The 21,100-nt window shown below is 44.2% G+C and overlaps 1 protein-coding gene across 5 annotated transcripts in view; it reads left to right on the plus strand.

The window, feature by feature from the left end:
* The window catches only part of LOC106580371 (rho guanine nucleotide exchange factor 2), a 55,556-nt gene that overhangs the window by 21,528 nt on the left and 12,928 nt on the right, over positions 1 to 21,100 (plus strand). For 3 of the 5 annotated variants that reach the window (XM_014161356.2, XM_014161366.2, XM_045702569.1), the window contains one exon: positions 18,516 to 18,678. In XM_014161356.2, coding sequence (XP_014016831.2) covers positions 18,516 to 18,678 — 163 coding nt within the window. Of the gene's footprint in view, positions 1 to 368; positions 678 to 968; positions 1,002 to 18,515; positions 18,679 to 21,100 lie in introns of those variants that run through there. The other 2 variants (XM_014161376.2, XM_045702570.1) reach the window with 2 other exon arrangements.

A 21,100-nucleotide genomic window follows, 5' to 3' on the forward strand; every position in this document is an offset into this window, starting at 1 on the left:
CACATTATGTGGCTCATGTAGTGCAGCTTAATAATGGAGATTCCAAACAATCTGAAATGTGCTGTAAATGTACAGTAAACCATAGGGGGCAACCATAGACTGTACAGGGGTACAACTCATTTAGCGAACCCCTAAATATGAAGCCTAGGTTTACACACTAAGCAACCTTCACCTCTAGAGGTGTGGTTTAAAAAATATATTGCCACAATCTGATTATTGGCTTTTGATTACGTCTCTTTACCCAGTGGGCGGGTTAAGTACTCAATACTCATCTGTGGTTGGTGAAAAGAATGAAAGGGGGTGTTTTGCTCTAAATAGCTCCGCGTTCAGAGGCGCGGCTTAAAAATGTTCGCTCCTCCTGATTGCTGAGTTTGAGTTTCCTGCATGAGAAACGGATCAGTTGTTCGTCGAGGCGCGTACTCCGACATATGGAGAAAAGTTAACGGATTCGCCCTCCATGCGCTATTATCTGACGCCCCCTGTTCCACTGGAAATATCAAACTGGCATTTTATCAACGTGTATGAAAATATTGTAATAAAGGGAAAGAGAGGGATAGGAGATCACCTTTGATTTAAATTGAGGATCATTCTCTGTTGATCCCGTCCTTGTTATGTCCCGTGTCACTGAACCGCTGCCAAAAACGCGTCAAGAGAGAATGAAAGAAATCAATTTACGGGTGAGTGAATAGTCATATGGCTATATAACTGTTCAATAAAGTATTCAATAGCATAGATAATACATTTACAGTTTCAATAGCAATTTGTTCAAATGTAGTAGTCCACTAGTAGCCTATACCAATAGTTCTGTAACATGGGTTATTCTAACATTTATAATAGCCTACATGTGTTTATTATTTAAATAGATAATGATGATGTCTTTACAGTAAAATACAGCAATGACATGGAAATCCCCCATTTACTGATTCCGGGTATAGCAAGATGAGTGGGGGAAACGAGAGGGCTCCCTTGGACTCCTGCTTTGTATGCTGGCAACTGGCAATGTAATGAAACAACCTTTTTAATAATGACTTAGACTACTATTAAGGCTAATGATTTTGTCTTCTTTGTCCATGTTTGTCCCGCCCGTTGCATATCATAGAAAACCATATCGCTTGGCAAAAGGGTCGCATAGTGCGGCACAGTAGCCAAAGCGTGAGACCCCGAACATGTCCGTGATAGAGGAAATCGTTTGGGGGAGGGGGGAAAAAACGAAAGTGTGTGTGTGTGTCATTGGTCTAGTCGTGGACTATACGGAATATTACGGATCATTAATATGTCGAACAGTAATTGCAATATGATGCAGTTATGCTATTAGACACATGACACGTATTCAAAAATGAATATTGTCCAACCGTTTTCTGAGCGATACCGTTGCAAATGCTCTACAACGGTAAACGTCAAAGAGATGCCTGTAGCCTATTCTTACCATTATTGGATTTGTTATAAAGTCTCCCGGGCTCCGTTGTCTGTCTTCGCCATGTGATTTGGTTGCTGCAGCATGATGATAAGAATACATTGTTTCTGTTTCGCAGTATCAAGCACTCTGAAAGTGACCAGGGTGGAATATAGCGCGGGTGTGGATGTGTGTTGCCATCATGTGCTGCAGAGTACTAGGTCACACACAGATACTCACATATCCAAATTGCCATAATACAAGTATGTTTATTGAAACTTGAATCTTTACCATGGTTGTTGTCAAAAAGTAGTTTCTCAAATACCTCTTAAAAGGGTGCTGTCTAGAACCTAACAGGGTTATTTGACTGTCCCCATAGGAGAACCCTTTGAAGAACCATTTTTGGTTCCAGGTAGAACCCTTTCCACAGAGGGGACAGCCGAAGAACCCTTTTGGAACTCTTTTTTTCCCCCTAAGAGTGTATGGTATGGCTAAAAGATCAGAAAGTTGAATGTGTTTGTGTTTACAGATCACTCCTTGTCTTGTGTATCTGAGTTCTACTAAACAAATGTGGTCATGCTGTTTACTGTCCCTTCACACCTGTTTAAATCAGAAACATTTCTACAAGTTTAACATCCATTCAGTCCACATGATCAGTACACTTCCCTTACCCAGCCTTCTCTTCTGCACCACATTGGATCCAGGTCTGGACCAGGTCTTATCTTTAACAAAGTCCTCCGAGTATCATTTATTTTATAGTCTTAGAACATGGCAATAGTACATGTCCTTCCTGTCTACCCCCCCCCCCCCAGCTGAGGTTGTGTATAACCTGTTGTCTTGTGTTCCTGGTCTGTGACAGGTTATACAGGTGTAATATGATCCTCTTGCTTTATGCCTACCATTATTTCAGCAGTTTGAATGAATCATCTTACTGCCTCCTGATCAGAAGGTAAAAAGTGTGTGTGTGTGTGTGTGTACAGCGAATGTGTGCTACTATCTCTGTGTGATGTGTACTGTGAGGTTGGTCTGTGTGTATTCTATGACACCTTATCTCACTGCTTTGTGTGTGGTTGAAGTCAGAGCTCAGATGTTTACAGGGAAGTTCCTATGGAAACACAAGTGTCAATGTAGTTCTGTCGTGTGTAGATTTTTGCTTGGTTAACCTTTAATGGAGAAGGCCACAAGAGAAGGTTTTGTTAGAGCAGGATAGTGGAGAAAGTACAGCTGTTGTGAGACCCAGCCAAGTAGTCAGAAGTCCAAATGTAGAAAAACATATTCACCGACGGCAACGTTACTAACTTCAATTCCATTGTGTGTGTGTCATTGTGTTCAGGGGAAATGTTGGTGGGTAATGCCCACTGAGTCAGAGAGGTTAGAGTGTGGGATTTCTGTGTGTGCATGCGTACGTATTTGTTTGAATGTGAACACGTGTGTGTGTGTGTGTGTGTGTGTGTGGGGGTGGGGGGTTGGGGAGTTCTTCGTCTGACTGTGGGATTTCAGCCTTTTGGCCAAAGCTAATTTAGCATCTCAGTGTCGTGACCCCCACCCCCACTAGAACAAGCAGACCCAAACACACACATGCCAGCAGATGTGACTGGTGGAAAGGCATGAGGGCTGGCATGCATAGTGACACGGAGCCACATGCCAATACAAACTCCTAGTGCCAGACAGTCACATATGAAATACCCCAGGGCTCAATGTCTACACATACACAGACAAATGCGCACACACGCACACACTTCTGGTCTGTGTGTATGTGTGAGAGAAAGAGATTGGGCATTGGCATACATTCAGATCAGCCAGAAATCCCATGTTTCATGCCTTTCACAACCCAACCCTTTCTTTTCTCTTGGGGGTTCCATTGCTGTTCATTGGACCCTATGCACCCCAGCAAAGTTGCACATCATTGGGTAGAATGTGGAGCAGGACAGAGCAGGGATTGTGACATATACAGCCCTGGGGGAAGATGAGAGAGAGGGGGTTTGAGTGAAAGAGATTGAATGAGAGGGAGAATCGGAGAGGTTGGGAAGGGATAGCGGACGATAGAGAAAGATATTGTGCGTGAGAGAGAGAGAGAGAGAGAGAGGAAGCTCTCTTGTCACTTGTCACAGGGTCTCCATTGTACCAGTTGGGGAATGGCTCTGACTGGTGGACTTTACCCACACCGTCTCTCCCTCATTGCTGTGCCAATAACTCACTTCACACTTGAGATATATTCTATATATTTAGGGCTTTGTTATTGCCGAATCGTATATCAGAGTTTTAAATCTATCTGGAAGACCAATATTATGAATTGTGTAGGTTGAAAGTGTCTGCGTGAGTCAGTCATTACCTTTTTGGTAATCACATTTTGGGGGCGAGTGTTTTCATTTGTGTGGGTTGCTCAATGGGTAGGCGGGCATTGGGCACTTGTGTTGTCGTATATCTGTTTGAGACAGGCGAGGAGTGTCTGTTTGATCAGCCTGTTGTATTCTCATTATGTGCCCCAGTGGTCGGTGCCTCCAGGAACAATAGCTGGGAGTCTAACTGGAAGACCTACACTCACTCTCACACACAGAAATGCATGCATGCACGCACACACTCCAGTTGTCAGACTATCACGCTGCGCTCTGTCCGTAATCCCAAGGCCATAAACTCCCTAATCTTAAAGAAGCCTTTGATCATGTGACCTCAGAAACCTGCAATCTGACCCCCACTCTCCACTCCCCCCGGTATGCCAATATGACTTATGACCTGTAACCTTTCCTTCTTCAGATCTGCAGCCCAATGAAGGGAGACAGACTGAGACCATTGAATTACAATCCATACCTTTTTTTTTGGGGGTTGGCGCAAAACAAATTGTTACAGCAAATCAAGTCTGACATTTTTTAAGTAGAACACACTAACTTTAGAAGCCTTTTTAAACCTCAAATACACTACAACTTTGCATTTCCTATTGTGCAGGAAAATTGTCAGCGACAGAAGAATGATCAAATGAAGATCCTACATCTGTATGTGACATGCTGAAAGACAACAATACAAGTAGGGAAACAAGTGAGCGGTTGTCATTATGTACTCTTTAAACCAAAAATATATTTAAAAAAAGGATGTTCTACCTAGTCAAAGTGGCATGTAGCCTTCCAAATTGTTATTCATTTAGTTTAAATGGTGACCTGTTGGTTCCATTCATGGTATTTTATATGGGCCCAGTACTAGATCAGCTTCCGTTTCAGACAGTGCCATAGAGAGGCCATTCTTCAGTGCAGACTCATAAAGTGGTCATGCATCATATGTCTGCAGGCCCAGGAATAAGGAGTGCCCAGTTAATGGGCCTGAACCGCTCGGTCATGTGACTAAACAGAGAGGGAAGGTTAAGGGCAGAGGAAGAGAGAAGAGAATGAAAGAGAAAATGGGAAATGAACATCTCGGGCCACGTTCCCTTGCTCCCTAGCGAGAGTGAGAAGTGGTGTTAAAGTCATTGAGAGGAAAGAGATGGAGAGCTGGTCCAAGGCTTACTGGATAATGGTTAAGGTTCGGATTGGGCAAAGGTGGGTTTGGGATGATAGACTGTAGGCTTGTAGGCCGAGGGAGGTCTGGGTAGAAGGGAACAGCTGAAGGTTATTTATTGGTTTTCCAATTTACTAGTTCAAATCCTATAACCTGAATTACCTCATAAAGAAGACAATTGGCCTGTATCAATGAACAAGGCCTTTCTTTGTGTTTGGTGGGGAACATCCTTGGTTTCAACTCTTCCAGTTTTTACAGACCAATGAGGGTCAGGTAAATGTATCATGTTTTTTCACTCGGTTTGTGTGAATAGAGTGATATAACTGGTGTGCATTCAGAGCTCTAGGGACAGCAAGGATCCGGTTACAGGCTGGTGTGTGACTGATGCTGACAGAGCACCTCACCTGTCCTCTCTGCCCCCCCCCCCCTCTCTCTCTCTCTCTCTCTCTCTCTCTCTCTCTCTCTCACTCTCTCGCTCTCTTCCTCCATACAGTACCTCCCTCTCTGCCCCCCCTCTCTCTCTCACTCTCTCACCTTCTCTCGCTCTCTTCCTCCATACAGTACCTCCCTCTCTGTCCCCCCCTCTCTCTCACCTTCTCTCACTCTCTTCCTCCATACAGTACCTCCCTCTCTGCCCCCTCTCTCTCTCACTCTCTCACCTTCTCTCGCTCTCTTCCTCCATACAGTACCTCCCTCTCTGCCCCTCTCTCTCTCACTCTCTCACCTTCTCTCACTCTCTTCCTCCATACAGTACCTCCCTCTCTGCCTCCCCTCTCTCTCTCACTCTCTCACCTTCTCTCGCTCTCTTCCTCCATACAGTACCTCCCTCTCTGCCCTCTCTTCTCTCTGCCTCCCCTCTCTCTCTCACCTTCTCTCACTCTCTTCCTCCATACAGTACCTCCCTCTCTGCCTCCCCTCTCTCTCTCACTCTCTCACCTTCTCTCACTCTCTTCCTCCATACAGTACCTCCCTGTCTGCCCACCTCACCAACACACATCTCCACAATGGCTTTCTGATAGGTTGTAATATGAGAGGAATGAGACGTAAATTAGAAAGAGGAACGGAGAGGGAGAGAGGTGATGTGGGAGAGGGAATTAGGTTACAGTGGGTGGTTTGGTTATAGTTGGGGGGGTAGGGGGTAGGGGGTCGGGGGGGGGGGTGGAAAGCCAGACAAACAGACCATACACTGTACAACATGCATGCACGCACACAAACACTTGTGTTCATGGGTTACTACTACACACACACACTTTAACACCCAACAGAGTGAATCACACACACATGGACACACCATCTCACCTTCTGTCGACAGATCAGTGTGCGACTGCACCTGTGTAAACAGTGTTGGTTTTAGGGGGCTGTAAAAACGTTCTTCCAGTCAGCCTGGTAACGGACAATGGGTTCCCCTCACAGCAGCTGACTAGACTGGCAGGGGAATGGACTGATCACATGTGGAGGGAGGAGAGAAAGTGAGAGAGCAGGAGAGAAGGAGGATTAGAGATTGAGGAAGAGGAGAACGACAGGTTTGGCTGGCTACTCAGCCACATAGCTCCAGCCAAACGCCATGCCCCCACTAACGTTTCTTCTCGGCGGTCATAGAGCAGCGGAAGACTTCAGTTTGAGTTGTCAGGCTAGCGAGTAGTTACAAAAGAGCGGGAGGAAAGAAAACATTTAGGAGAAATAAGGATGGGTGGAGGGTCACTTAGTAGTCTGTAGGTAAAGTACTTTGTATAGGAGGTTTGGGTGTCGCAATAGCTGGCATTCTATTGCAGGTGTTTTCTTTGGAGTCTTAGCATTGCCTTTGTGAAACCCCCACTAGAGGTGACAGTGGGGGTCAGGCGTGGATCCCAAACTAACTAAAGCCAGTCACAGGAAGTGAACTCATCAGAGAGCTTCTTAAAACAAACAACACCCTTTGAGAACCTGATGACCCAGTCAATGGCCCCAGTTCCCCCCTCACACTCCCCCTGAGTGGCTGCTACTGGGTTGAGTCTGCTACAGTAATTACCCAACAGACTGAAATACATTATCCTGGCTTTCATAGGCACTGATCTGAATAGAAGGTTTTCACTGGTAATCCTTTGTAGTTGTACCTATCAGTGGGTAAATACACAAAATGAGACTGTAAATTAGAGCTAGAGTCAAGTATTGATATAATGTTGTCCAAAATGTATATTGCAATATGTAACTGCATAGATACTTTCCCTGATCACTAATATAAATTAATATTAGCACATAGCCTGTGATGGCTCTCTCTGACCATGCTCAAATGACTGTCTGGGCATAGATGGTCATCACAGCTGGAGCTGAAAGGACCTGGCCTACCATCTGAGCTCGGCCTCCTCTCTTCTCCGTCCTCATCACAGATGGACAAAGAGGCACTCTTTTTATCAGGGATCATCATTTTGAATTGAAGCGGTGCACTAAACTGGAATATACTTCAGTGAAAACAGTAGTAACCCTAAATACCCAGATTCCTCTGTTTAGTAGGCTAACAAAGACCAAGAGCATTCCATTTTATGTTTTGTCCTGCGGTCACCGACAACGACGAGACGGCCTATAGGGAGGAGGTCAGAGACCTGGCCGTGTGGTGCCAGGACAACAATCTCTCCCTCAATGTGATCAAGACAATGGAGATGATTGTGGACTACAGGAAAAAGAGGACCGAGCACGCCCCTCATCGACAAGGCTGCAGTGGGGCAGGTTGAGAGCTTCAAGTTCCTTGGTGTCCACATCACCAACAAACTAATGTTGTCCAAGCACACCAAGACAGTCATGAAGAGGGCACAACAAAACATATTCCCCCTCAGGAGACTGAAAAGATTTGGCATGGGTCCTCAGATCCTCAAAAGGTTTTACAGCTGCACCATCGAGAGCATCTTCACTGGCTGCATCACTGCCTGGTATGGCATCTGCTTGGCCTCCGACCGGAAGGCACTACAGAGGGTGTCAGAGGAAGGCCCTAAAAATTGTCAAAGACTCCAGCCACTCTAGTCATAGAATGTTCTCTCTGCTACCGCACGGCAAGCGGTACTGGAGCGCCAAGTCTAGGTCCAAGAGGCTTCTAAACAGCTTCTACCCCCAAGCCACAAGACTCATGAACATCTAGTCAAATGGCTACCCAGACTATTTGCATTGCTCCCCCCCCACCCTTTTACACCGCTGCTACTCTCTGTTGTTATCATCTATGCATAGTCACTTTAATAACTCTACCTACATGTACATATTACCTCGACTAACCGGTTCCCCCGCACATCGACTCTGTACCGGTACTCCCCTGTATATAGTCTCGCTATTGTCATTTTACTGCTGCTCTTTAATTACTTGTTACTTTTATTTCTTATTCTTATACATATTTTTTTTAACTGCATTGTTGGTTAGGGGCTCGTAAGTAAGCATTTCACTGTAAGGTGTGTATTCGGCACATGTGACTAATAAAATATGATTTGATTTAGTTGATAGTTAGCAACATTTTTTAAGGATTAAATATGTTTATTGATTATGAAAAACAGATTTCCCCAGATGAAGATGCCTCTGTTATTTTATGTTGTAGTGGTGGAAGTAAGACCTAGGGGATATAGTTGTAACCATAAAACACTGGTATGTGGATTCCTACTGTGCAACAACTCTCTCTCTCTCTACTGTTTATGAGTGCCGTTCCTTTTGTAAGGAATTGTTCCATAAGTCAGTTTGTGTGAGTACAGATGTAGAATCTTAATTTGAGCCAGTTTGGTACAGCAGGAAAATAATCCTACAACAACAGGAAATGAGTTATTATGTAGATTATAATGAATGTACATTTTGTAGGGGTTGATATGTTTTTCGCAAAGGGAAAATCAAGTCTGAAATTTCTAAGTGGAAATTACAAACTTCAGAAGCCTTTTAAACCTGAAATACATTTCAAGTTATAAATGTTGTGCATTGCAGGAAAGTTCTCCTGCAACAGGGTGATCAAATGATGATCCTACACCTGTGTGTGTGGGTGTGGGTGTGGGTGTGTAGCTGTACTCGTTATTAATGAATGTACCCTTGGGACAGTCAGGTGCTAACTAGGGGGCAGACATTTGTTTTCCCACAGAACCGTGTGGGCGTGTGGGCTCGCCTCACATCATCAAGGTCATAGTGTACTAAGCCTCATGATGGATGCCATCTGTTTCTGATACAGATGTAGGATCTTTATTTGATCACTCTTTTGTTGGTGTGAATTTTAAATGCAAACTTGTAGGTTATTCAAGGTTTAAAAAGGCTTGATTTGCCCTAATGAAAAATATCAACCCCTACAAAATATTTCCATTAATTATAATCCACATTTCCTGTTCATGCAGGATTATTTTCCTGGTGTAGCAAACTGGCTCAAATTAAGATCCTACGTCTGTAGTCTCCTCACCCACAGGAACATGCAAAGGATGGACACGTTCACCCTATTATAATGACCACCTTCCCCTGCCACCACACACATACAGCACAAAGATACTATATCCATGCCTCCCCTTTGCTGCCACACAAACACACACGCTAACGCATGCACGTACTGAATGCACACATACACACTAAGATGAGAACTATGGATCCACACACTCAATGTATTTTTCCGATACATTTAGTAACCCTTAGGATAGAGTTCTACACACATCCAGTAGTTCTCTTCCCCAGTGTCTCCAATTTCTCCATCTCTCTTTGTGTTCTTTGTCTGCTCTCTCTTTCTTTGTTCCTCCATCAATACACGCTGAAATCCAGTTACCTGCTAGGCTCTCTCGCTGTGTCAGGTATTCTCTTCTCCTCTTTTGTTACCTCGCCACATCACACTCTCTCTATCTCTCTACCTCTCTCTGGGGCTCTCTCTTCCCCCTGTATCCGTTTCTCCATCTGTCTGTTTTTTCTTTTCCCTCCCCCCTCCCCCTTCATCCCAGGCCCATTTATTTCTCACTTAGGTCTCTCTTTTTCTCCTTCACTCGTTTCAGCCCCCTGCTCTCGTGGGTCTTCCCCTCCAAGCCTCTCCCTCTTTCCTAGCTATCCCTGTTTCATTCTCTCTCTCCCTCTTACTCACTCTCTCTGTTAGATGTCCTAAGAGGAGATGGAGGATTACTATTTGTCTAGACAGTGAATACCTTTATAACTTCACTCCTTTTTGTTGGGTGTAGGCAGAGACTCTCCATGTTGCCACTGATGATCTCATCAAGCTGCGACACTTTGTAGTGTAGCTATTCCATCGCTCTTTTTACTGTCACTCATACGTGCTATGGCGACTGGCGACTGTGCTTGTTCACAAAGGTCATTCTGAGGATATTTAATGAACCATTAGATATCATTTTCTGTCACTCTATGCTGCTGATGTCATCTGAAATGAGAAAGACAACAGACAAGCTCATTGTTTATGGCCCATTAACCAGGGCTCGTCTCACAGCCTCTCTCTCTCTGCTACAGGGGACAGTAGCAAGCACACACTCTCCCATAATAAGACCCCCCCCCCTTCCCCCCTTCCTCCTTTCCTAGAACAGAGGGACTGCCATTAAGCCTCCGCTCTTCACACACGACACAGGGTTAACTTGAAGGAGATCCTGGACCTGCCGCAGACCGATTGTGTAGCAAGCAAAGGCAAAAGGGCTTTGTTCTTCCAGTTTATGTCCACATGCTGACTACCACTAACTCTGTTATGGCAGTCCAAGGGGACTTTCCTGTGTCGCAATACACACAGGACAGCCCTTCCTGCCTGACACACCTTGGTTTTGTTTGATGAACTCAAATGGTTTTGACTGCACAATGGTTTTTGATTGTTTACATATGTAATTTGAGGGTCATAATCTCATTGGGGACCACTGGCACATGCCCCCGTAAATGTCGACCTAAATCAATAGGGTCACGTTTACATTTGTTTTCAAATCTAACTTAAGTTTCTGTATGCAGGTCATTGTAGTGTGGTATTCTGGGAATCCTTTGTGCGCTAATGACTTTCTGTCTCATCATTAGTTAGTGATGTCGTTCTGAGGTTAGTTGACCACTTATTCACCCCTCAGATTAGACTGCGCTGATCTCGCTTCAGTGAGCTGACGTCACACAGTTTAAAGATTCCCACCGTCAGGTTGTATGCTCTCTCTATACCCTGGGTTGAAAGTGTGTGGGCAAAAAGAGCACATGAAACATAAACAGAGGAGAGGACACAGCCAAAGCGATTTCGGTCAACCGGGACAAGGATCAGCCAAGCTTGTTAGTGTCTGGCTGTAATAACTTATGACTACACTGTGTGGATAATGAGTTACTTAAGGGAGAGCAATAGTGGGCCTACACATCAAAACAAAGCATTATCATTTATTTTAGCATTGAATCAGTGTTATGAGCTACATGATGTGCAATACATGATGAATGTATTTATAGTCTTAATGCATTTTTAAACATTGTTTTATTGAACCTTTATTTGTTATAAGTTAATAAACATTTATGTTTACAGCCTCCAGTCATATAGTTACTAGAAGGCCTATGGTTCAAATTCCTAGTAGATCAGAACTTCCCACTGGGCAAAGACATCATTTCAATGTCTTGTTTTGATTTACAGTTGGTTGAGTTGTCAAATTCCCTTACGTTGATGACTTTTTCCAAGTCCAATCAGTTTCCCACGTTCATTAAACGTCATCACATTCAATCTTGGTGTTAAAATGACATGGAAGCAATGTTGATTCAACCATTTTTTTTGCCCAGTGAGTTGTCACTGTTCTTTACTTAACCTACGTTCACTACATATCCAGCTATATGACAGAAAAAATGCCTAAAATGTCTGCTAAGTCAGTCAGACTGAACAAAATTGTTTGACATGCTATCCTCTGGCTCCACTGCCTTATCCATGAAACAGGAAGTCAGTATAATGAGCTTCCGATGTGATGTCAACACTGAAGCACTAGCATGGACATTTTGGCAGAAAACATTACTGAGACAAAAACTGCTTTTTACAAAAATGTCTGGACTGTGTATACAAACCCATTTCCAAACTATGTTTTTCAGGCACAATGTGAGTTTTGTTTCTCCCTTTCCTGTTTAGCTTTGTGTCTGAGTCTCAGAGGCTGTTTGGTTCCAGGAAGGGGAGTGAATGACATGTCTTCATAGAAGCTTTTAATAGAGGGACCAAAAGTGAGCACATTCACATTCTCAGGCATCTGCACATGTGTTCATTCCCCTGAAAACAACAGATGCCAATATCACAGTCTGAAGGGGAACAGAAACTTCCTGAGTCTTGTCGCTTTCAGATAGCACCCTTCATAGAAAGGGAAGAATATATATGGCTGTCTGTCCATCTCATCTGAAACTATGAGCTCATAGGTCATGGCAGCCCAGTAAAGTGCATGCTAGGCTTTGTAGAAGTGTCATGATAAATATGAAGTGTTATTGTTGCTGCAGGAAAACTGGTTGACGCTTAGAAACTGACTCATCAGAAATGGACATGTGGCTTAAAAACATTTTGACAATTGCTTTAAATAGTAATGTCCATTCTATTTATTATATGCTGAACAAAAATGTAAACACAATATGTAAAGTGTTGGTCCCATGTTTCATGAGCTGAAATGAAAGATCCCAGAAATGTTCCATATGCACAAAAAGCATATCTGTCTGTAATAAAGCCCTTTTGTGGGGAAAAACTAATTCTGATTGGCTAGGCCTGGCTCTCCAGTGGGTGGGCCTATGCCCTCCAAGGCCCACCCATGGCCGCGCCCCTGCCCAGTCCTGTGAAATCCATAAACTAGGGCCTAGTGAATTGTTGCAATTGACTGATTTCCTTCTATGAACTGTATCCCAGTAAAATCTTTGAAATTGTTTCATGTTGCGTTTTTATATTTTTGCTCAGTATATGTCTTTGCATACACACAGAAATCCATGTTAACTGCCTACCACTGTGTATCTGTATCTATTTGGCTAGATTATTGGTCATGCCAACCTCTTGGTTAACCATTAGCATCAATAAAGCCAGATCCCAGCAGCATACCCAAGCTTCATTGCTTACAGTAAACCAATTAGGTCACTTCCTTCCATCTAAAAAAACAGTAATACATGCCACCTTATATAGACACCAGTGCCAGTCTAATAAGAATTTACAAAACAAAGGATTAGTCATGCTACTGTCTGTCTGGCTGAATTTGGCCAAAGATGCTCTTCAACCACTAAGAGACAAAGGCTACGATAGACTCCCCCATCCAAAATAACAAGGAACCTTGCCCTCATCATACATTTTTCTGATCACTCCCTATAGCAGGTTTATTGACCTGCTGGTTGTTTGTGTTGTTCACCACAGCAGCATGTTAACAGCTCTTTTTTTCCTCTGTGTCTTATCTGTCTGGGGTCAGAGTTCAGACTGGGATACTGTTAAATGGCATCATGGTGGTTAGGGTTGAGGCTTGTGACCTGAGAGGATACTGGTTCATAATCCCCAGGGGAGATCTGTATACTGCTTTTATGGCATTGTGCAGGATACTCATTCTCTGTAGACCCACCTGACGTACGTGTTTAAAGTATCTCATTTTAGATTGAAACATGGATGTAAAAATACAGGTATTATGATGTAATCTTGGTTCAACATCCTGTTTGGTGGTGATAGCCTTTTTTTTCAGTGTACGAAGTTCAAAGGAGATATTTCTCCCAGTGCGGGTTTTCCCGTAATACAATCAAACATTCCATAGTACATGTTTGATTGAATCCCTAGCCCTTCATCTGCTCATCACTGAGAAGTTGATCCTTTAAAGCTTGTACAGCCAGATAGGGTGTTATCTCAGGGTCTTGTGGTGAGGGGGTGAGGTCTTACGGTGGTAGGGTCATGGACCCTAGAGGCCTCCTTAGCCTGATTAACTCAACACATTGTGATGTGGTCTCCTCTCAGACTGGCCAGGAACACGGGAGAGGCAGTTTAATAAACAAGTCAACTACAGATTTTTACCATTCGCTCTCCTCTGGCATCCAGATAGTCTGAGGGTCAGCCAAGGACAGATATCTGATACAGGGGAATCCTATGAGAGAGGAGGAGAGGAGAGGGACTATACACTGTACATTGAGTGTACAAAACATTAAGAACACCTGCTCTTTCCATGACACAGACTGACCAGGTGAAAGCTATGACCCCTTATTGATGTCAAATCCACTTGAATCCATGTAGATGAAGGGGAGGAAAGCGGTTAAAGAAGGGTTTTTAAGCCTTGAAACAAAATTGAGACATGGATTATGTATGTGTGCCATTCAGAGGGTGAATGGGCAAGACAAAATATTTAAGTGCCTGGCGCACCAGTTTGAGCGTGTCAAGAACTGCAACGATACTAGGTTTTTCATGCTTACCAGTTTCCTTTGTTTATCAAGAATGGTCCACCACCAAAGGACATCCAACCAACTTGACACAACCGTGGGAAGCATTGGAGTCAAAATGGGCCAGCATCCCTGTGGAACGCTTTCGACACCTTGAGTTCATGTCCCGACTTGAGGCAGTTGTGAGGGCAAAAGGGGGTTCAACTCAATATTAGGAAAGTGTTCCTAATGTATTGTACACTCAGTGTATATCCTCTGGATGTTCCACAGCGCTTCTGGCAAAATATTCTGTGGACAGATGAAACTACAGTTGAGTTGTTTGGATGGAACACACAACACTATGTGTGGAGAAAAAAAAAGGCACAGCACACCAACATCAAAACCTCATCCCAACTGTAAAGTATGGTGGAGGGAGCATCATGGTTTGGAGCTGCTTTGCTGCCTCGGGGCCTGGGCAGCTTGCTATCATCGACGAAAAAAATGAATTCCCAAGTTTATCAAGACATTTTGCAGGAGAATGTTAGGCTGTCTGACCGCCAATTGAAGCTCAACAGAAGTTGGGTGATACAACAGGACAACAACCCTAAAGACAGAAGTAAATCAACAACAGAATGACTTCAACAGAAGAAAATACGCCTTCTGGAGTCGTCCAGTCAGAGTCCTGACCTCAACCTGATTGAGATGCTGTGGCATGACCTCAAGAGAGCAGTTCACACCAGATGTCCCAAGAATATTGCTGAACTGAAACAGTTTTGTAAATAGGAATGGCCCAAAATTCCTCCTGACCGCTGTGCAGGTCTGATCCGCAACCACAGAAAACGTTTGATTGAGGTTATTGCTGCCAAAGGAGGGTCAACCAGTTATTAAATCCAAGGGTCCACATACTTTTCCCACCCTGCACTGTGAATGTTTACACATGGTGTGTACAATAAAGACATGAAAACGTATTATTGTTTGTGTGTTATTAGTTTAAGCAGACTGTGTTTGTCTATTGTTGTGACTTAGATGAAGATTAGATCAAATTTGATGACCATTTATGCAGTCCAGGTAATTCCAAAGGGTTCACATTCTTTTTCTTGTCTGTAGAACATTCACCATTGACATTTTATTCATTTAGCAGGTACTCTTAAGTGCATTCATTTATTTAAATGTTTTTATTTAACCTTTATTTAACTAGGCAAGTCACTTAGCTATTTTAAGATGGCTAGGTGAGACAACCACGTATCACAGTCAAATATATTCCATTCCAGCTAAACACGTTTTCATACACATCTAAAATCTATGAATGAAAAATCTGAGAACAGTAATATTTTACACACACATGACGGTACCCAGAAGCAATCATTTCTGATGAAAACAGTTGCGGATATAGCGTTTTGGAAATAAACTCTTAATTTCTTCATAGTACATACTTTCCCAGTCTTACTTCCTAGCCTTTTCCTTGTGATATGTCTATTGTCATGCCAATAAAGACATTTGAATTGAGTAGAGGGAGAGAGAGACAAAATAGATAGAGAGTAAGAAGGCCTTGTCCTCTGCTCATCCACCAAACAGTGTAAATTCCTCAGTGGAGTAACGTTCGATATCTGGAAGGCTTGTGCAGAGGTTAAGTCTGTTGCCTAATCCGCCCCTTAATAGTATCTACTAATCCCTGGTCTATAACAGCAGCTTCTCTCTTCCTCCCCACTGCCCCACCCTCTTTTCATTAGAAAGTCATTACACCCATTTGGTAACAATTTACCAGCAGCGCCGCTCTTCATAAACTGCAATGTGGCATTCTTTCCCTCAGTTAAATGCTCTTAGAAATCTCACTCACTCTTTTCTCTCTCTCTCTCTCTCTCTCGCTCTCTCGCTCTCTCTCTCTCTTCCTATCGCTCGCTATCTATCTTTCTCGTCTTTCACACCATCCCCTATCCGCCTTGAGTCAGATGATTCTAATCCAGTCTGTTAATCCACTATAGAGGAGCGTGATAAGGAGGGTAGGATAGAGAGAGACAAGAAGAGAGGAATCGAGAGAGAAAGAGCGAGTGTGTGAGAGCGATGGATAGGGGGAGGGGGAAATTCAGACAAATTCAGTCCGTGTGCCAGATATCTAGCGTAAGAGTCAGTTCTATAGAAAAAGGTCTTAATAAGGTGGTCTTGACTGATGGAGCTGACTGCGCATTAATAATAGCGAGGGATACAGTTTGGTAACAGTCTATTAACCTACCTCTGCTCTGCGGGGGACAGAGTGGATTAGAGCATGCTGCTGCAGTGCTCATCCTACCGCCATTAAAGCCAGCCCGTCTCAGACATACTGTACAGTAGGAGTTGCTAGGCGATGGACCCTACATGGAGGCAGTTAAACTCTATGGATTAATTCTTCCCGAGAAGCTTAGAAAGATTTACCAAGCGTTGGCTTGGTGCCCAGTACCAAATTGTGCACCTGTTTTCTTCCTCTTCAAACCGGAGTGAATGTAAATGTGGGTTAGTGTGTTTAGACGTGAGGGTCTGTAAGTGGACCCAGTGTCCTGGACCTAAGCTGTCTCCCTGCCCATCTCACCTCATTCCACCGTCGTTACAGTGTCACAACTGTAGCTAGTCATCACACCAGCATGTTGCATCTGTCAGTGTGTCCTATATGTCCTTACCCTTGAGTCTCTTTCCGCCATTTTCACCTCAGATCGAAATCTTGGCGGGTCGCCTTTTTAATTAGCTAATGTAAATGGATGGGTTTGAACTCCCCTCCCTTCTTCTTTCACTCCATCCATCCCTCCATACCGCTCTGCTTTCTTTCCTGTGGGTGTGTTTTACATACCCCTGAGATGGTGCCATGGAGGTCATGTCCTGAATGAGCTCCTCACTATGAGCTCCCAGGCCTTTTGTTTAGGTTCTCAAAGGAACCCCTGACACATCCCTCTTTTAGTTATTTCTCTTCCTCTTTCCGATAACATTATAGTTGTGTGGCAGGTTCCGGTGAGTTGAACCCCTCTGCTGCCCATCACGATAAACCTACCGGGTTAGCATTCCTTCTGTGTATGTCAAGGGTCTGAAGTCTGCACTCTTAGAGAAACGGGTTCCAAAAGGTTTCTTCAGTTATAACCCTTTTGGGTTCCATGTAGAACCCTCTATATGGAAAGGGTTTCACATAGAACCCAAAAGGGTTCTACCTCAAACCAAAAGGATTCTACCTCAAACCAAAAAGGTTTTCAAAGGGTTCTCCTATGGGGACAGGCAAATAACCCTTTTAGGTTTTAGATAGAAAAAAATGTGCTTAGAGTGTAGTACTACTGTTACTACTACCCTACTACTACAAACTCTGGCAAAGTGCTTTGTGGATCATGTCATGTCAATATTTTAGAAAATACAGTTCAACCAGAATCATTGAAGACAATAGACCGGTTGGGTATTTGAAAACAGCTTTTGATCTGTTTGTTTTGGTAGTATTAGCAGTTATGGTGATGCACAAGGATTATATGACATGGAATACCATTTTGAGCAATTTCCAAAACAAATGTGATGGCAGAGTTATCCCCTTGAACATAAATAATTGCCTAAAGTGCTTACTGAGAACCTACTGGAAGCACCTGGAAGTCATATACTCTCGCTACAGTGGATACACAACCTCATCGTAACACCACGTGTTGTTGAGTTGATAATTAGCTGAGAGCATTTAGGAAAACAGAGAGCGACGAAGCCACTGAAGATCGACTACTTTGTCTGTGTTCACAACATCAGGAGATTAGTTTGTGGCTAAAAGGCCGCCGGCTGTGAGAAGCTGTTTGGTACCTGACCATTCTGCTTACTTAGCAGCGCGGCCAGAGTCACAACCAGCAGCATAAACTGGTGCTCTGGTCTGGACACAGACAGACAGGCTGGAACTAAAATGTGTGCTATAATATAAGCCACCATGCTAGGAACAGCTGGATGTTACAGAGGCAAAGTAACACCAGGACATTCACATTTTAGTCACACCTACACAATTGCAAATGCACGCACATGCACCTACACTAATTAGCGCAGTGCACACACACACGCGCATTCTTAGGACACATGCAGGCGCAATTGCTTACGTACACACGCACACTGAATACACTCTCACACTGAATGCACTTGAGTTATGCTGAGGCAGCATGGAGAGCCCTGTAGTGTAACAATGAGATTAAAGACGGTCCTCAGGCTGTCAATCTCTCTGAGTGGGAGGGCGAGGGAGACTATTCCTGAAAACACCACATTTACAATTCCTCATGCACCAGCTGTCCTCATCCAGTGAAACTTACTCTATGAAACAAAGTGCATGCTGCATATACAGTACGAGGAGACCTGACAGTAAATGATCTCATAGATTGCATCGGTTGGCGCTGATTTGTGTCTTTGTTTACAGAACAAAGAGAAGGAGCGGATGAAGGAGAGGGAGAAGGAGGCGCGGGAGCGGGAGGCGCGCTACAGCAACGGACACCTCTTCACTTCCCTCACCGTGTCTGCCACCACCCTCTGTTCCGCCTGCAACAAGAGCATCACCGCTAAAGAGGCCCTCAGCTGCCCCAGTGAGTACCACACACACACACACACACACACACACACACACACTATTGTAGGCAGTACATACATTCACAAGGCCCAGACAAAAGCCTAATGTTATTAGCGACAACATTATCAGGGTATTGATGCATCACCAGATCAGTGGACCAACAGACATCTTGCCCCAGGGTTGTCCTATTGGACTGTTAGGAGGATGACCTTTGTGTGCGTGCGTGCGTGCGTGCGTGCGTGCGTGCGTGAGGTTAGTGACTGTCTAGTGTGACTGTCTCTCTTTCTTCTTGGGAAGAGAAAGGGTGAACAAAAGAACAGCAGGAGGAAGCAGGAGAGAGAGATTGGGGCTAGAAAAAGAAGATTCAAACAATATGGGTAGAGAGAGAGAGAGAGATGGGGTAGGATGTGTGGGTCAATAAAGATAAAGGTAGAAGAGACATATGAGCCAAAGAGATGGATCAAAAGAAGGAAATAACTGAGAAAAAGAGGGAAGGAAACAGAGAGAGTATTTTTCTTTGCTTCCCTTCTTTCTCCATTTCCTTCCCTCCCTCCCTTTGAGAATCAATCAGCTGTTGACTTCTAGGAGAACCCTCTCCCTTCCCCTGCCCGGCCCAGACAATAGTGTTAGTGTGTGGGGAGCACAGATCAGACGGCCTGCCCCTCTCTCCACTGGCCTGGAGGAACAGCTGGGGGAGAAAGAGAGAAAGAAAGAGGGAGAGAGGGTGGAATGGGAGAAGGCAGACTCCAGGGCAAACGGGGCAAACAAATAGAGGAAGATCCAGAGAGAAGGGAGGACAGATAAAGAGGGGGAAAGACGGGTAGAAGGAGGAGGTGGAGGAGAACATATTGAGTGAAAAGACTCCTCAGGGGCCATCAGTTCTCAGGTCAAGAGAGACAGAGGGGGAGGGAGATATTAGTTAACAAACAAGTAAGACAGAGTAGGAGACAGAGCTGTATAGAGGATGCATGATGACACTAACAGACAGAGAGGAGTTTGCCTGAGATAGAACGAGGAAGTCCATACTGTCAATTGTATTTTTGTTTTGCTTACCCTATTTTGAAACGAGCATTATACCATGCAACACCACTACACTGCCCCCACAGCAACAGCAAAGACAATTCAATTGACAGTCATAGTCAATTGACATTTGTATTTATCATTAAATCAATCCAAACGTAAAGGTCAAGAGGGATGCTTTTTGTCTTCTTATCAAGCCCTATTACCTATTTTGATTGAATATTGATGTATGGATGAAGTTTATTGTCCTTCAAGTTGAAGAAATAGTGGCTCCGTCTTCGACCTCGTTACCTTGACCCCTACGGCTCTGAAGACCAGGTTCAAAGAGACAGACAGACAGACAGACAGACAGACAGACAGACAGACAGACAGACAGAGAAGGGGAGCACAGAGGGAGGGAGGGGGTACAGAGGGGCATGGGGGTGGGAAGGCTGTTGGCATGGGGTGTGATTACACGTCTGCTGCCGAACGGGGGGGGGGGGGGGGGTGTTTGTGTGTGTGTGTGTGTGAGAGAGAGAGAGTGTTCCGGTACTTGAGAATGAGAGAGACGGTGGGCACAGAGATTGCAGTGGGAGGTAAGAGGTACAGCAGCTGTAGTTTAGATAGAACACTGATCATAGCCTATTGATTTGGGTTGGGGGCATAATTATATCCAGAGGGTCAGGTCTAGGTGTGTATTTGTGCGTATTGGGCGGAAGGGGGCATGAATTCATTATCATTGCAAATTACACTGGAGAGATGGAGAGAATGTAAAAAAGAAAGAGAGCGGATGCGTTAGTAGGAGGGAGGACTGAGGTGTGAGACGGCTGTGAGGCTATTTCAGGTTGGGAATACCATTGTTGGCTTCTCTGTTCATATATTCCAATTCTGAGCCAGTTAAGATATTTTCAGCGGAGAGTCTATTTGATTTAGATTAGATAAGAATTGAAATTGGTTTAGGCAGCATGCCTTGGGTCAGTCATAGTCAGTTTGTCTTGGAGGTTGATGTGAAACTGAACTAATACTTTTCACAGTTTTTACCTTTTATTCATTCCTGTGTTATCGTGTCACTGTCATCTCAGTTTGCTAATATGTTGTAATCAGATGCAACACAACCATTAGACCTGTACGACCCAATATAGAGATGGAGAATGACAAAGTAGCTATAGTGTAACTACATTACAGAATGCAGGTTCAGTAGATTATACAGTAGGTCTATGATGAAGCCCACTGTCTGTTGAGAGAGGGGCTTTTCTCTTTGTTTGGTGGATGCCCCCCCCCCCCCCCTCCCTCCCCCTCTTGCCCCAATACACAGCTGCTACCTCCCTCCCCGACTGTAATCTGGAAATGGTGCATCTGGCAGTTGGAGTGTGGGAGATTAACAAGCAATCTGCCACACTGACGTGTGTTAACACACACGCACACACACATATGCATGC

This window comes from Salmo salar, chromosome ssa02 (assembly GCF_905237065.1).
Source record: "Salmo salar chromosome ssa02, Ssal_v3.1, whole genome shotgun sequence".
In the NCBI taxonomy this organism is placed as follows: Eukaryota; Metazoa; Chordata; class Actinopteri; order Salmoniformes; family Salmonidae; genus Salmo; species Salmo salar.